The 16,924-nt window shown below is 45.1% G+C and overlaps 1 protein-coding gene and 1 long non-coding RNA gene across 2 annotated transcripts; one reads left to right on the forward strand and one right to left on the reverse strand.

Moving 5' to 3' along the window:
* Positions 1 to 517: 517 nt before the first annotated feature.
* LOC127008112 (neogenin-like) lies at positions 518 to 15,897 on the reverse strand. The gene is made up of 8 exons (XM_050879722.1): positions 15,519 to 15,897; positions 9,755 to 9,907; positions 9,274 to 9,528; positions 8,084 to 8,226; positions 7,227 to 7,399; positions 2,641 to 2,801; positions 1,379 to 2,432; positions 518 to 884 (listed from the first exon to the last, which is right to left on the reverse strand). The coding sequence occupies exons 3-7, from the start codon at positions 9,309 to 9,311 to the stop codon at positions 2,387 to 2,389; spliced, it is 561 nt and encodes a 186-aa protein (XP_050735679.1). The 5' UTR covers positions 9,312 to 9,528; positions 9,755 to 9,907; positions 15,519 to 15,897; the 3' UTR covers positions 518 to 884; positions 1,379 to 2,386.
* Positions 8,081 to 8,938, forward strand: LOC127008121 (uncharacterized). Its single transcript, XR_007760814.1, has 3 exons — positions 8,081 to 8,222; positions 8,423 to 8,626; positions 8,830 to 8,938. It is a non-coding gene; the product is annotated as an uncharacterized LOC127008121 (long non-coding RNA).
* Positions 15,898 to 16,924: the final 1,027 nt, after the last annotated feature.

Genomic DNA, 16,924 nt, shown 5'->3' on the forward strand with positions numbered 1-16,924 from the left:
TTTTGCATGGATGTGGGTTGCCTTTACTTAGTGCTCTGGAAGCTGACTGCTCTCTCTCTCTCCTCACCACAGCTCACAGGCCCCACAGGATGTCCTCCACAGTATTTTTACAAACCCCACAGATACATGCCCCCCAGACACATATGTAAGACCCCTTCCCCCTTACTCTCTCCCTCTCTGAAGCGACACCACCCTTGGCATAAACTCCCTGTTAGTAGAGTGTGTGTGTGAGAGAGAGAGATCAGGAGAACAATAAAATGTATCAAGAAATAAATAAATGAAGTAAAAAAATAGCTGTGTGTAAGTCTTCCCCCTGAGAGAGAGATGAAATGAAACAAAATGAATAAATCTAAGTTCCATCGACATCAAAATCATTGAGGAGGAGGAGGAGGAGGAAGAGAATGGGATAAGGGAAGGAAACTTGAGAGATGGGAAACATGGAAAAGAAGGAGGAGGAGAAATGGAGATGTAAAATATAAGAGGAAGGAAGGAAGGCAGACCAGGAAATGCAGAGAAGTAAGACGCAGGAGAATGACGGGAGAATATTTGGCAGGGCAAACAGGGAAATTGTAACAGCAGGAGGAAAAACAAAATGAACAGTAAGGAAAGGAAAGAGAGGCTAATAGGAGGAGAACCAGAAGGAAATGGGAAATGAACAGTGAGAACAAAAAGTGTCTGTGGCTACAATGAAGAGAAATATAAAGTCCTGCATACCTTGGGAGGGGATTCTTGAGGTCTGTGAGGGCAAAGAGTCGTCTGTTTCCATCTGTGGCACTGGTCTTGGAGGAACCTGACTTGCCACGCTCCTTGTAGCGGATCTTGCAGCTGGTGATGATCCCATTCTGGTGCTCGGCCAGCGGAGGCTCCCAGCAGATGATGAGGCTCTGAAGGGAAAGGCCGTGTGAGGAAAAAAAATATATGAGAAATTATGAAAATACAATCTAAAAAGTTTGAACATTGTGTGAGGCCGTGAGTGCTTCAACTTAACCCCTTGACTGTGGATTTCCTGCCAGAAGACCTCACCAAGCTACAGGAATGGAACAAAAACTGGCTGCTACAATTCAGTGGAGAAAAATGTAAAGTCCCGCACCTTGGGAGAGGATATCCAGCACACCAATACCACATGGGAAACACTCCACTATTTACCACAGAGCCAGAGAAAGACATGGGAGTATATGTTTTCAGGGTACCTGTGAAGGCCAAATCTGTGCCAATCGCAGGGGACGGGTCAAATATAATGAATGTGCAAGGGTTAAAAATACTGAAACAATGAATGTGCAACTTGTAGAGATGATGTGAAGGAAATGAACAAAGCAGAAAGCTATTTAAAAATGAGTTTTAAAATACATCTTTGCCTTGGAAGCCTTCCACAACTCACCCTTGAGCTGGCAGCCTCAACGCTCACATTCTGAGGCTCCTTTGAGGGCACGTCTGAGAAGGTTCTGGCAGTGACCTCCGGGATGGCGTCTCCCCCGCCATTACTGTTGACGGCGGTGAGCCACACGCTGTGCTCTGTGAACTGGTCCAGGCCTTGGAGGTCATGTGACGTACCAGTGACCTCTACCTCGTGTTCTTCTGCTGCCCCAACCTGAGGAGAAAATTACAAGGGAGACAATGGTTAAGATACACACTGGCATTTTTTTTTTTTTTTTTTGTCTTGGCCTATTGCGCTGGTAGGCTTCTTCCCGGTGGATCCTGATGGTCGGTCCAAGGCTTCTTCCCGGTGGGTCCTGATGGTCGGCCCAGCCTGTTCTGGCGCAGGCGAGTGTTTGTAGTGGCGCCATATTGCATTGGCTCATGCTGCCCTCCCGGAGCTCATCTTTAATGCTTGAATCTAGAGTCCGGGTTGATAGGTGATCTTCTGGACAGCATGTGGGTAGTTTTAAGCCACTCGGCGGCGGCTGAAAAATCCCAGCTTGGTGGCACCGGCCGGGGATTGAACTCGAGTCCTCTTGAACGCGGGGCCGTCTTGTTATCGGTTCAGCCACCGCCTACCCAAACTACAAACACATGGCTATGGTCACCCTGTACTCCAAGGAAGGTCACTAATGACACACAAGGATATGGGGAGACTTTTGTTAGGCAAAAGGGACTCCACATTTGGCGCACAGTTCTATAAGGCTGTCCACACCTGCGTATAGAGCATGGCGTATCCAGTGATGGGCGTTTTGACCACTCCGGGCGGTGACCAAGTGACCTCCAGACTGGTGGGTGAGGTGGGGACAACTTTCAGACTCTGGGGCGGAGGGCAGGTCCAGGTCCGGCTTGGTGAACACCCGCACCTCGTGTGTGGAGGCGCCCACCAGGCCGCCGGAGGTGTGGGCCGCCACCCGCACCATGTAGTTACTCCCGGGACTTAGGTCGCTGATCTGGGTCTTGTATTCATTCAGTCCCTCGCTGGAGGAGCTGCACTCGCGTTCTGGACGCGTTCTCTGCAGTGAAGGGAGGAAAGTGATGTGTGAATTACTTACTTTTGATGAAATGTTGTATATGTACTCACTAGAATGTTATTATTTCTTCATAATCACTGGAATGGAAGTTGGATAACTCTGTATTTGCTAACTACATCTTAACAGTAGTAGTATTGTGTTGAGTTTTTCATGCAATAAATATTCCCAGGTTGTGTCCTTTGGTTCTGACCTGAGTGATCCTTCCTGCTTGTAGACGACTGAGTATCCCACAGTGTGGTCGGTGTTGAGCTCCGGCTCATGCCAGGCCAGCGTGATGAACCTGTTGCTGGTGGAGGTGGCCTGCAGCAGCCGAGGGGGCCTGGGGGTGCCCGCCGCCAGGGTCTTGCTCCTCTGAGGGGTGAGAGCCTTCTTCAGAAATGCCTTAGAGTACTAAATAGATGAATAAAAGGTAAATATTTTAAGAAAAGAATACAAGAAATGTATAAGAAAGATCATATGAATTAAATTTTATAATTGATTAAGCTTTGGTAAGTACTGATGTAGCTTTATGGACTCAAAACAGATGATGCATCTATCTTGCTGCTTCACAGTTATAAGTAAACCTCATTTGGGTGAGAGCTATGAACAGTAATTAGTTTTATGGAAAGTAACTAACAAAAAGATTACTAGACTTGGGTCACCGGGCAATATAAGTGACCTCTTACCTGAGACGCCAACACCCTGCTGCTGAGGCAAAGACTGAACCAACAACTGACACTGAAGAATTCTAATGTTACTTTTTCCTGAACAAGGGAATGAAGCGTGACTCTCTGGACATCCTCAATGTGTGAAAAGATGGTGAGTGACGGAGTGCTACAACCCTTTCATGGAGAGCATTCAAAGCTCAAAATACACAAAGGAAGTTTAGACAAAAACTCTACAAACGCAATTATTACCAAAAATACAAGTTGAGTGTTAGCAATATTTCTGCCACTGTTTGTTTCAGTTGTCCACACACTTGAGCTGTCACAGTAACAAAGACACTGGAGGAAATATGAAGACTGATCTCCAGTTCCATTTTTGAAAACCTATTTTTACCTAAGCAGCTTCAATATCAAAGAGTTTCCCTCTCAGAAGTAATTCTTGTGTACAGCATAAAGACTAGTAGACACAGTGACTGTCAAGGCCACACCAACAGAAGGCAAATGATGCAAACAAGTTGTGTCAACAATGAGCAGACATTCTAAGTATTGAAAAACAAGGAGTAGTAGTAGAAATACAATAATAGTACCAACCCTCACATCTGAAACGTGGGCCTGGAATGAAAGTCTAGAGTGCAGGCAGTGGAAATGAGTTATCTGAGGAGTGCTTGTGGTGTGAGTAGAATGGATGGAATGAGTAATGAAAGTGTGTTTTGGAATGTGTCACAGGGGTGAAGGGAAGAAGTGTGGAGTGGTGGAAGAAGTGAAGCGACAGACCTTAAAGTGGTTTGGCCACATGGAGTGAATGGAGGAGAGTAAGGGTGCGTTCCCACCAAACCATTCAATTCAATTCCATTCCATTCAATTCATTGTCATTCATGAGTGGCTATGATGGATCACGTTAATTCCTATGTAAGCGTTCCCACCGGGTCATTCAATTCAATTCCATTCCATTCAATTCCTGGCCATTCTCATTCAATGATGCATCTGGTTCCATTTTTCTCTCTTGAATGACAATCATTCGACTATAATATATAATAATTTTGCAAGTAGCGCCATGTATATTGTCTAATATTTATATTTTTCTGCTAATTTTCATAACTTAATATGCATATGAAACAACATCACCATACGCTAGTCAGAGGACATCACCAGTATGTCATGAAACGTCATTACTCCATGACCTTGATACACCAGCATTTGATTAAGCAACAGCGTCAGCATGTAATCATAAAACGCTGTATTTAGACACTAGTAAGGTGTTGTTGAAGCATTAACTTGCTTTTAATTGTTAATTGAAAGTCAGTAATTTTCATTTCATTATTTTTATTTTTCATTATGTAGCTAATGAATGGTGTAATATTTCCCTTAATAGGTTTTTAGTTCAATATTACTTATGTACTTATTTATTTTGAATATTAACACCATATATAAATATTGGAACAATATACATTTCAAATCAAGTTTAGCTCATTTGCAATTTAAATAAACGCTCAACAAATTATTGAAAAGTTTTATAAGTTATTGCCTTACCTTAGATAAATGGCCAGTCTTTCTTCTGCTTCAATAGCACGACGGTAATTAGTATTTTGCTTCTGAATGGAGAGCCTCAGTAACTCAACCAACTGCTTAAATTTCTCCTTGTCAATCCTGAAGAAATCATGAAATTTATCTGGATTATTGAGCAAATCTGGGAACAAATGTGCAAATGTCCCAAATTGTGCTCTCCTGCTATTAATGGGATGCATCCACATATTCCTTTGTTTCCTACGCCTTCTACGCCGCTGCAACAACAACAATGTTATTCTTGCTAGGTCACTGACGTCCATCTCGCACGAAGGCTTATTGCATACTAGATGACCTGAATGAAAAGTAAGCTGATGGCGTTGGTTGGAACGGTGTTCATTCAAAAAGAATTGAATGACGTGAATTGAATGGAATGGAATTGAATTGAATGGTTTGGGAGGGAATGCTAGAGGGCGACCTCCAGTGAAATGGAGGCATAGGGTGCAAGAGTGCGTTAGGGAGAGGGGGGAAAGATCTTTGAGCAGGCAAGGAGGGAGTGTCTGGATAGAAAAAGTTGGAAGCTCTTCTGTCGTGGCCATCCCCTGGTGGGAGCTCCTAGGAGCAGGCGTCCATGAAATGGTGATGAATGAGTAGTAGTAGTAGTGGTGTGCCTGAGCTGTCCCACTTAAGGCGGTGTCACACTAGCACTTTTTCCGTCGATTAATGCGATTTCCGTCGATTTTTCATCGTTCCGCATGAACTTATCGCATGAATTTGTCAGACGATCAGGATCGTTTCCGCCTGCAAATTTCCGCCTTTGTTTACATTTCCAAGACCAAGACCGAGACTTTCCGCGTGGCTTCAACCTGTCTCAAACGCTCTCCTGCAGTGACAGCCTTCCTCATCCTGGTGTCACTTCTGGCAATAAGAGGTGTCACTAACTCCAGAAGTCTGTGGTACTGGCTCTTGTCCAACCTGATCCAATTCTTCAGAGTCTCATGATCCTCTAAACTCAGCTCTTTTAACAGCCTTTGGTACACACTTTCTCTTTCCCGACGAGCCAACCATGAGCGCATCCATGCACGCTTTTTGGCTTGTTTAGCTCGTCTAAATCTCACAATACACAGTATTAGGTTCAGAGCAGCGTATCTTTGCCGCAGCGTGGACTCCATGTTTGTTTACATTCCTTGGTCTGTGCCGACGGAAAGTTTCAGACGAAACACAGTTTGTGTGTGACAGGCCGCAGCCAAGATAGCGACGATTTTCAGAAAAACGACGGAAAAAGTTGACGGAAAAAGTGCTAGTGTGACACCGCCTTTACTCTGGTGACAGTGTCTGTGACCTGCCTTGTGCGTGGGTGGGGGCATGCTGCTCCTTCCTGGAGGTGAGCCCAGACAACGTATCATCAAAATACCACAACAAAATAGTCATTCTCGGGTAAATCACATTTTAGTGAGTCAGTAACACTCAGCACCGGCTTTGATATTTCCAAACTTCAGGACAATCAAATATGAACACATTACTGGAGACGTGTGCTTTGCCCACAGTGTAATCTATGCATTTTATTCAGTCTTCAAGGAATAATAAACACAACAAAGGGCTATGCTTACAGCCATGCAAAGAAAATCACATGCATCAACATCAATAACTTGGGTAATGTACACTTTTTAAAACTGCAGCGTTTGTACCAGCGGCTGCAGCTGCCCGCCAGAAACATTGGAATACATTCAGTAACCTTGTAAATGTTTGCGTCTGGGCTTATTAGCAACCTGGAATTATCTGGACTAGTCACTGCCTGTGTCCAATGCAGACAACACTACATCAGTACTCATGAATGCAAACAAAGGGCTACAGTGTGAACAGTGTCTGCCCCGCACGGCACCGCCACTTACTTGACTCAAGGACACAGCTGGGCGTCCCCGGCGAGCTGTGCGCCACACACTGGTACATCCTGGAGTCCTGGCGCACCAGGCCATGGATCTGCAGGTTGTTGCCGCTCACACTCTACAGGGAGGCTTGGCATTACACACACCTAACACAACACAGCTGTGCATTGTGTAGCTATTGACAGCCTTATATTTATCTCCCCTTATATAGAGCCTTATATCCCTTATGTATCTATTTAGAACCTTAGATCCCTTTTCCTTTACTTATCTTTTTAGAACCTTCTATATGGAACCTTATGGATCCAATGTATTATATACCTTATGCATCCATTTAGAGCAGTGGTTCTTAACCTTTTTACTACCCCGCCCCCTCCAGGAAGTGGTCCTTCCCTCCACGCCCCCTTGCATCTAGCAGTAAAATTTCCTCCCAGATGTTAAAGAAAATGGCAGGCCTTAAGTAGCCTTTAGGCAACTAAAGTAATGGCGATATGTCTGCATTTGTTCATAAACTTCTCAATATTAGCCCACGCTCTTGTTAAGAGAATAACAAATATAATGAGAGAAATTCCTAGTTTTCCCCTAGGCCTCGTGTCCCCCTCCTAGAGGGGTGCACCCCCCAGGTTAAGAACCTTACATTCCTTTCCCCTTATGTATGTATGTATGTATGTATGTATGTAAGTATGTATGTATGTATCCATCAATCTATCTATCTTATGAATCTACATATCTCTGTCCTTTTTAACCTGTAAGTGATAAATGTCCACACCATCACAAAAGTCCGTCTCCACCAGCAGCTCGCCGTTCTTGAGCCAGTGGAGCGAGGGCTCTGGCTGGCCGTACACGCTGCACTCCAGCTCCACGTTCTCCTTCTCATAGGCGAGAGCGTTGGCCGGTTGCCTCAGAAACCTCGGAGCAACTGTCACACAATTTTCAAGCTTTAGCAACTGAGAGAAACATGATGACTGAAGAACACTAAGATTTTTACTATGCCAAACTTTATACTCAAACCACAAAAATATTCCTAGTCTTTGTTCCTCCATTTTCACCGCCCTAGTAACTGAGAGGAACTTAATGATAACTGACAAACACTTGAGATTTTTCACTATGGCAAAATTTATCCACACAAATCACACACAAAAAATATGCACAGTCTTTGTTATATCACTGAAAACACTTTAGTACCGAGACAAACATCTAACCTAACCTAACTTAACGATAACTGACAAATGCTAACCTTTCACAATGCCAAACTTTACATACTCAAACCACAAGGATATGAATAGTCTTTCTTATACCATTTTCAATACTAGTAATGGAGACAAACATATGATAATTCACAAACACTAAGATTTTTACCATGCCAAACTTTATACACACACAGCACAAGAGTTAACCAGCATCTTCATTCTTTCATCCCTTTCACTGGTAAACTCTGGAACAGCCATCATGTGTCTGTATTTCCTCCTGCCTATGACCTCTACACCTGATATTGACCTCTCATGTTTTTCTTTATAGGAGCAGTGCTTTATTGTTTTCGTTGTTTTGCCTTTGAACTCTTTCATTACTGTAAAAAAATATATATGTCATAGTTTTGTCTCACCTTGGACCTGTATGTGGGCCACGGTGTCGAGCGAATCCTCCCTGTTCTCCGCCCGGCACCTGTACGTCCCCTCGTCCTCCTCCTGCAGGCCATGGATGTGCAGGCTGCTGGTGGTGGTGCCGCAGAACAGTGTGTCCAGGTCCCTGTTCTCCGCCCGGCACCTGTACGTCCCTCGTCCTCCTCCTGCAGGCCATGGATGCAGGCTGCTGGTGGTGGTGCTGCAGAACAGTGTGTCCAGGTCCCTGTTCTCCGCCCGGCACCTGTACGTCCCTCGTACTCCTCCTGCAGGCCATGGATGTGCAGGCTGCTGGTGGTGGTGCCGCAGAACAGTGTGTCCAGGTCCCTGTTCTCCGCCCGGCACCTGTACGTCCCCTCGTCCTCCTCCTGCAGGCCATGGATGTGCAGGCTGCTGGTGGTGGTGCCGCAGAACAGTGTGTCCAGGTCCCTGTTCTCCGCCCGGCACCTGTACGTCCCCTCGTCCTCCTCCTGCAGGCCATGGATGTGCAGGCTGCTGGTGGTGGTGCCGCAGAACAGTGTGTCCAGGTCCCTGTTCTCCGCCCGGCACCTGTACGTCCCTTCGTCCTCCTCCTGCAGGCCATGGATGTGCAGGCTGCTGGTGGTGGTGCCGCAGAACAGTGTGTCCAGGTCCCTGATCTACGACCGGCACCTGTACGTCCCTCGTCCTCCTCCTGCAGGCCATGGATGTGCAGGCTGCTGGTGGTGGTGCCGCAGAACAGTGTGTCCAGGTCCCTGTTCTCCGCCCGGCACCTGTACGTCCCCTCGTCCTCCTCCTGCAGGCCATGGATGTGCAGGCTGCTGGTGGTGGTGCCGCAGAACAGTGTGTCCAGGTCCCTGAGGAAAGACAGAAAGGTACGGTAAGCAAGTGAGTTTTGTATCTAATTGCTGTTTGTCACTTTTTTTTACAGTAGAGGAAGCAGCTCGAGGGAAAAACAATACCAACAAAAGCAGTCCATTACAATAACCCTGCTGCAACACTTACCTTATATACAGCAATAGCTGCAACACACACACACAAACTAAAAATAAAAGGAATGGGTATATATTTATTTGATTCTGAAACCTCTCCCTCAGTCACTGTTATCCAAGCTCTCAAGACACATCAAAATGGCCCTCTCAGTCATCTCCCAAATTCCCTTTCATCATCAACAGAACGCTTTGCAGGTCCTTACGCCATGTGGATGGTGGCACCGTCCTTGAGCCACACCATGGCTGGCTCCTGGTAGCCGTTGGCCGCACAGTCCAGGGTGATCTTGTCCCCCACCTTGCCTATCGTGGACTTTGGCTGAACAGTGAGCACGGGCCGCTGGGGGTCCCGCAGAGCGTAGGCTTCCTTGACTGTGAGTGTGGCTTGCTGGGACACCTTGCTCTTGTTGGCTTGGCAGCAGTACTCCCCGGCATGGCTACATTCTCTATTTCTAAGGCACCTGGAGAGGCAAGCAATTTCAATGCTGGAGCTACAAGTATCTTAAGTATGTGATTTAAGCTCAGGTCACACAGCATGACTCATACTATGATGAACACTAATGAATGATTGAAAATGCCCTAAGTTAATCGTCAATTTCTTCCTTAAAGCTATTTTCCATGGGTCAGGGCAGAACAGTCTGCCTGAACCTTTCCTCTCAGCCCTTCCCTCTCCCTGAAGACACCCACCAGATGGAAGGCGTGTCATTCGTGAGTCTGGCTCCAGCGGGTGACTGTTCCTGAACCCCTTGATGGAGGGCGCCGGCATGGTGTCCAGGGCACACGGGAACCCAGTGCGCTCCCCCTCCATGACCGTCACGTCCTGAGGCTGCTCATCAAACTCTGGCAGTGGTGGGGGAGAGAGCGAAGCTGTGTGTGTGGGGATGCACACAGAGAGCACTGCCCAACACTGACACCAAACTGACCAAACTGACACTCACACTCATAAAGAAATATGAAAACTACGTAATATTTTTTAATACTGTCTGTTGCCACTTTTAATGTCCAAGACGAAACAGAGAAACTTCATATGAAGAAAAAAGAATAAATATGTATATGCTATTTCATAAAAGATGCATTTAATCATGCTTCATATGATCTTCGTATATATATATATATATATATATATATATATATATATATATATATATATATATATATATATATATATATATATATATATATATATATATATATATATATATATATATATATATATATATATATATATATATATATATATATATATATATATATATATATTTGAAACATTTATTAATAGCCTATTAGGTGCAGCTACATATGTTGATGTATGTATTGTTAGAGGCCAGCCTTTATATAAGCATAAGCTTTTCAGGCACTATATATCTATATATATATATATATATATATATATATATATATATATATATATATATATATATATATATATATATATATATATATATACACACAAGAACATTACTGCTGAGGTGTGGACTGAACAAAACCTGTCTGCCCCAGCCCACTGTGCTGTAGGTGGCCCGGCACAAGTGATGAAGACAAATGAAACTCCTGCAGGACAGGAGGCAGGCTGGGGCAGTCCAATGGTTCTGCCCAAACCTTCATTAGTGTTTGTATGGCCTTTGGTGACTGCCTCAGAAGGGAAACGGATAACTCACAATGATGAAATGCAATGCAAAAAGTATACATTTGTAGTCTATCTAGGCATTTACATAATGAAGAGCAGCAACAGTTTTATGTTCCAGGTGACCACAACAATTTACATGACATAAATAACAGGAAGATCAGTCATCATCATCATCATCATCATCATCATCATTTCATGGACGCCTGCTCCTAGGAGCTCCCACCAGGGGATGGCCACGGCAGAAGAGCTTCCAGCTTTCTCTATCCAGACACTCCCTCCTTGCCTGCTCAAAGTTTCTCAAAGATTTTTCCCCCCTCTCCCTAATGTACTCTTGCACCCTATCCCTCCATTTCACTGGAGGTCGTCCTCTAGCATTCCCTCCCTCTATCTCACTCACATACACCCTTCTGGTCATCTTACTCTCCTCCATTCGCTCCATGTGGCCAAACCACTTTAAGGTCTGTCGCTTCACTTCTTCCACCACTCCACACTTCTTCCCTTCACCCCTGGGACACATTCCAAAACACACTTTCATTACTCATTCCATCCATTCTACTCACACCACAAGCACTCCTCAAATAACTCATTTCCACTGCCTGCACTCTAGACTTTCATTCCAGACCCACGTTTCATATGTGAGGGTTGGTACTATTATTGCATTTCTCAAATCCCTCTTTACCTCCATGCTCACACTTCTGCCATTCATGATTCGTCCCAAAGACCCTACCACCCTTCTTGCTTACAATGCTCTTTCTCTTATCTCTCCCTCCATGCTTACACACAACTGATCCAAGGTACTTAAACTCATTGACTTCCTCCATTTCTTCACCATTCAAAATTATTTTGCATTTTTTTTCTTCACATCTTTGCTCAAACTTTCTGTAAGAACTCCACCCTGGATGATTCTGGGCATGTTCCTCCTACTCATCCCCCCTTTGACTCCTTTATGCCTGTTATTAAGATTCTTCCAAGTGATGTTTTCTATGCCCTCTCTGGCTTCAACTCTCATAAGGCTTATGGACCTGATGGAGTGACTCCTATTGTCCTCAAAAACTGTGCTTCCATGCTGACACCCTGCCTGGTCAAACTCTTTCTTCTCTGCCTCTCAACATCTACCTTCCTGCTGGAAGTATGCCTTTGTACAGCCTGTGCCTAAGAAGGGTGACCGCTCCAATCCCTCAAACTACCACCCTATAGCTTTACTTTCATGTATATCTAAAGCTTTTGAATTAATCCTTAACCGGAAGATTCAAAAGCACCTTTCCACTTCTAACCTTCTATCTGATCGCCAGTATGGGTTCTGCAAAGGGCGTTCTACTGGCGATCTTCTTGCTCTCTTAACTGACTCTTGGTGATCCTCTCTTAGCCGTTTCGGTGAAACTTTCTTTGTTGCGCTTGACATATCGAAAGCCTTCGATAGAGTCTGGCACCAGTATTTGCTTTCTAAACTGCCCTCTTTCGGATTCTATCCCTCTCTCTGTTCCTTTATCTCCAGTTTCCTCTCCGGCCGTTCTATCTCTGCAGTGGTAGATGGTCACTGTTCTTCCCCTAAACCTATCAACAGTGGCGTTCCACAGGGCTCTGTCCTATCACCCACTCTCTTCCTGTTGTTCATCAATGATCTTCTTTCCATAACAAACTGTCCTGTCCACTCATACGCTGACGACTCCACTCTGCATTATTCACCTTCTTTCAATAGAAGACCATCACAACAGGAAGTACACGACTCCAGACTGGAGGCTGCAGAATAATTAACCTCAGACCTTGCTATCATTTCCGATTGAGGCAGAAGGAACCTTGTGTCCGTCAATGCCTCAAAAACTCAATTTCTCCACCTATCAACTCGACACAATCTTCCAAACACCTATCCCCTATCCTTCGACAACACTCAGCTGTCACCGTCTTCAACACCAAACGTCCTCGGTCTATCCTTAACTCAAAATCTCAACTTGAAACTTCACATCTCCTCTCTCGCTAAATCGGCTTCCTCGAGGTTGGGCGTTCTGTATCGTCTCTGCCAGTTCTTCTCCCCCGCGCAGTTGCTATCCATATACAGGGGCCTTGTCCGCCCTCGTATGGAGTATGCATCTCACGTGTGGGGGGGCTCCACTCACACAGCTCTTCTGGACAGAGTGGAATCTAAGGCTCTTCGTCTCATCAGCTATTCTCCTCCTACTGATAGTCTTCTACCTCTTAACCCAGCAGCGTCGGTGGACCCATTTTTGGGCTCTTGCGAGTTGGTCCGCTGAAATGGTGGACCCCGTATGGGGCTCGGCTCAAAACACCTAATTCGAGCTAATTGTAGGCGGTGGCGGCATAGAGCAACCCACCATGCATGCCTTGGGTCATTGTGGTGGGTGAGTGATCTTGAGGTGGGCTTATTTGTCATAGGTGGTGCTGTAATGTCATGGCAGACTGAATTAGCTATCCACACAGTAATCACTCGTCAAATTATCTAAAGTAGACAACAAGCGACTCTCGGCTAGATGCCACGTGTCACGAGACTGTTTATTTTGTAACAAACACCACCCAACAAGAATGGAGTTTGAGTATAAATAAATATTTTTAACGGCTTCATGGTTATGAGAGGAGTACTCTGATGTATGTTCCATGCTCTTTTCTCAGCCACTTCCCGGCTTTCCCATAGCCCAAGCCCACGGGTTAAATTCCGTCGCGATGTTGCCTCTCTTTCTATCTTCTATCGATATTTTCACGCTGACTGCTCTTCTGAACTTGCTAACTGCATGCCTCCCCCCCTCCCACGGCCCCGCTGCACACGACTTTCTACTCATGCTCATCCCTATACTGTCCAAACCCCTTATGCAAGAGTTAACCAGCATCTTCACTCTTTCATCCCTCACGCTGGTAAACTCTGGAACAATCTTCCTTCATCTGTATTTCCTCCTGCGTACGAGTTGAATTCTTTCAAGAGAAGGGTATCAGGACACCTCTCCCGAAATTGACCTCTCTTTCGGCCACCTCTTTTGATTCTTTTTTTAGGAGCAGCGAGGAGCGGGCTTTTTTTTATTATTGTTTCCTTTTTTTGTGCACTTGAGCTGTTTCCTTTGTTGTAAAAAATAAATAAATAAATAAATAAAACATTCAACTCCCACTCTATATGGACATAAAAAATCTACAGCCTCACTTCTCACAAACCATCACTTTACTTTTGTTGACATTTACTTTCAGCTTTCTCCTGTTACAGACATTATCAAAAACACTGACCAAATTTTGTAGGTCACTTTCATTTTCTGCAATAAGCACTGTGTCATCAGCAAACAGTATTGAATTCAGTACCCACTTCCTTCCCTCAATCAGTCAGCCTGTGAAATAATGAAGGCTGAGCACCAGGCAGGGAAGAGAACATTCCAGCAAACTATAATGTAAAAAATGTAAAGCCAATAAAATATTCCTGTGGAATGATGAACATCTCATGATTGTATAGAGCCTGTGGCAGCCAGTAACATAACAAACACTTTCTTGTCATGAAAATGAGCATAAATACTCACTTTAAGGCAGTTCACACAGCTACAAAGAACAAAATACAAAATGAACAACATACATCACAAGACAAAGCCCCTGCTGAGAGTGTTGGCCACACAGTGTTAGGCCTTGGCACAAGTATGAGAGAGTATTAACATGCACAAGGTGTCTTTACCATCCTCTTCCTGTGAGGAGAGAAACCAAGCATGAGTCTTGGCAGGGAATTATTCAATGCTATTTGTCATGCCATACATTCCTCATGGGAACATTTACAAGTTCATCACATGCAGCAAAACCATTCTTCCTTGCAAGGCAAACAACTGAGGTTTTGCTTTATTGTAATGCCTTGAAAACTAAGGACACCTTCCCTGTACAAGATACTACAGAGATACTTAGAAGCATAACCACTTTTTAATGTATATGAAACTAGTCCAGAATTCTCCATTTCCTGCCTCTTGAGCCACGAGGCTGGGGGAGTGAGGCTCAGTACTCCCCACAGACTGGCTGACCAGCTCCAGGGCTCTCTCCAGGGCCAAGTCCTGGCCAGAGTGGGGACCGTGGGCAGCCTCCTCTAACCTGAGTCACCTCTACACCCACCACTGAATGGGTATCAGGTAACAGGGGCTGTGCCCTTCCTCCCCAGGGGGGGGGGGTCTAAACTGTATGCGGAGATCCGTCACTCATGAGCTTCATGCCCTCTCGGGGAAGGTAGTGACGGACAATTTTGAGTCAATTGTGTGATGAGACCATGGTGAATTACACACACACACACACACGGCCCAGTAGCTCAGTGGATAGAGCGTCTGGCTCACAACCAGAAGGACCGGGGCTTGATTCCCTGGCCGGGTGAAGATAAGTTGGGTTTATCTTCTTTCACGTGTAGCCCCTGTTCACCTAGCAGTGAGTAGGTACGCGATATCAGGCAAGGAGTTGTGACCTCGCTGTGGTGGTGTGTTGTGTGTGAGTTGTCTCAGTCCTGCCCAAAGATCAGTACTACGAGCTCTGTGCTCTTCCGCAGGGGAACGGCTGGCTGTCTCGAGAGAAACGCGCAGCAGACCAAGAGGTGAATTACACACACACACACACACACACACATCAAATCACCCCAGTAGGTAGGTAATATTTTGTTAGTGTGTTCATGTCACAGCTGCAGATCTTCCCAGGAATCAGGACAAGGTGGAAGGAGGTGGTTTTCTCTCCTTGCTCTACAGAGTATGAACCAACATGTGCATCCTCAGAAACAGTCACTGAGCCAAAGACAGTCTTACCAAATCCTACACAAGACTGCCTGACTACTGCCCGTCAAGAGGCACTGCGAGGGATGACAGCCGTGGCACTCACCAACAATGCTGAGCCTGGCGCGGGTGGAGATGAAGGTGCCCACACCCAGGGAGGCACTGGTGGATGCCCTCGTCAGTCTGCTCCGGGCGTTGACCCAGGTGAGGTGCATGCCCATGCACCTGCAGGGAGGGACGAGGTGCAGGCCAAGGTGTGCTGTAAGTGCAGGGAGAGGTGAGCTGTGGAGGTTCTGTGGTAATAATAAAAGGAACAGAGGAAGGATGCAAAAATAAATAGGCAAGAAAGAAACCAAAGAGAGAATGACAAGACAGAATAATAATAAAACACAAGGCAAGAGAGTGAGGGAGGCAGGAGAGGAGGAGGCTCTGGGTTCATTCTTTGATATTCTTGGCCAACACACTAAGACAAGGTGGCTGAGCTGCATGAAGGTGGACAAGATGGGTGACCACACATCCTCTGTGTGTACTTGAGGCCACTTCCAACACAATAACATTGAATTTAATTCAATTGAAATACTTATTGTTGATTAAAAGATAATGCAGTAAAATTCTAAGGACATATAAACATGTTTCATTTTGCTTGAGGATCAAAATAGGTTTAGAAAATATTATAGGAAAATGTCTTCAGTACATTATACTGACATTGGTACCCATAGAAATGAAGGCTGTGCAACCTTATACAATAGGATACTAAATAAAGATAGATTTATAGCCCAGCCTAGAGGAGTTTCTCGCTGAAGACTATCACATGACCAAATAGTAACCTATCACCGCTGAAATAGTAATATTTCCCAGCATTTTAAAATTTCAGAAATGAGTAATAATAATGAAGAGTTATCAGAGTGATGCTTAGCAAATACAATTAAAAAAAATAGTGTTAGTCATTAGAGTGGGTTGGGTGTGATTCTAGAGTTTTACCAATGCCGGTAAGGCACACCCAAAAGCTACCTTCTGTTCATCTAAAATTTTGTAACACGTCCAGCCAATGAGACTGAAGTATCCATTGTGAGTCTGTTATAACAGCTAGAGCCTTGAGGGGGAGATCAAATCCAATAATTTTGGTCATAAGGGCGACGTACAGCTCCCCTCATCAGCTTGGATGTCTGGGCCTGAGGCGAAGGGTTGCTCCAGTCCTTGTAGCTGTGTCTCTCTCACAATGGTTTCCATATCAGGACAACAGGAGGGCAGTTATGACAGCAAGACACACACACTGCATGTCTGGCACAAACCTGACCAGCGAGAGGGTTTCCTCCCAAGACGAAAAAAAAAAGTCAGCACAACTCTATCTTCTCAGTGGGCTTGCAGGAAATTCATAAATTTTGTATCCCCTCTGTGGCCTGTTGCTACAGCCAAAGGCAAGGCTGCAAGGAGTTGCCACATTAAAAAGCAGCCAAATCCGCTTCCAAAATAGGTAAAATTATGATTTTAATACCTCGCAGTGTTCGATGG

Source organism: Eriocheir sinensis, chromosome 4 (genome assembly GCF_024679095.1).
Source record: "Eriocheir sinensis breed Jianghai 21 chromosome 4, ASM2467909v1, whole genome shotgun sequence".
Classification (NCBI taxonomy): Eukaryota; Metazoa; Arthropoda; class Malacostraca; order Decapoda; family Varunidae; genus Eriocheir; species Eriocheir sinensis.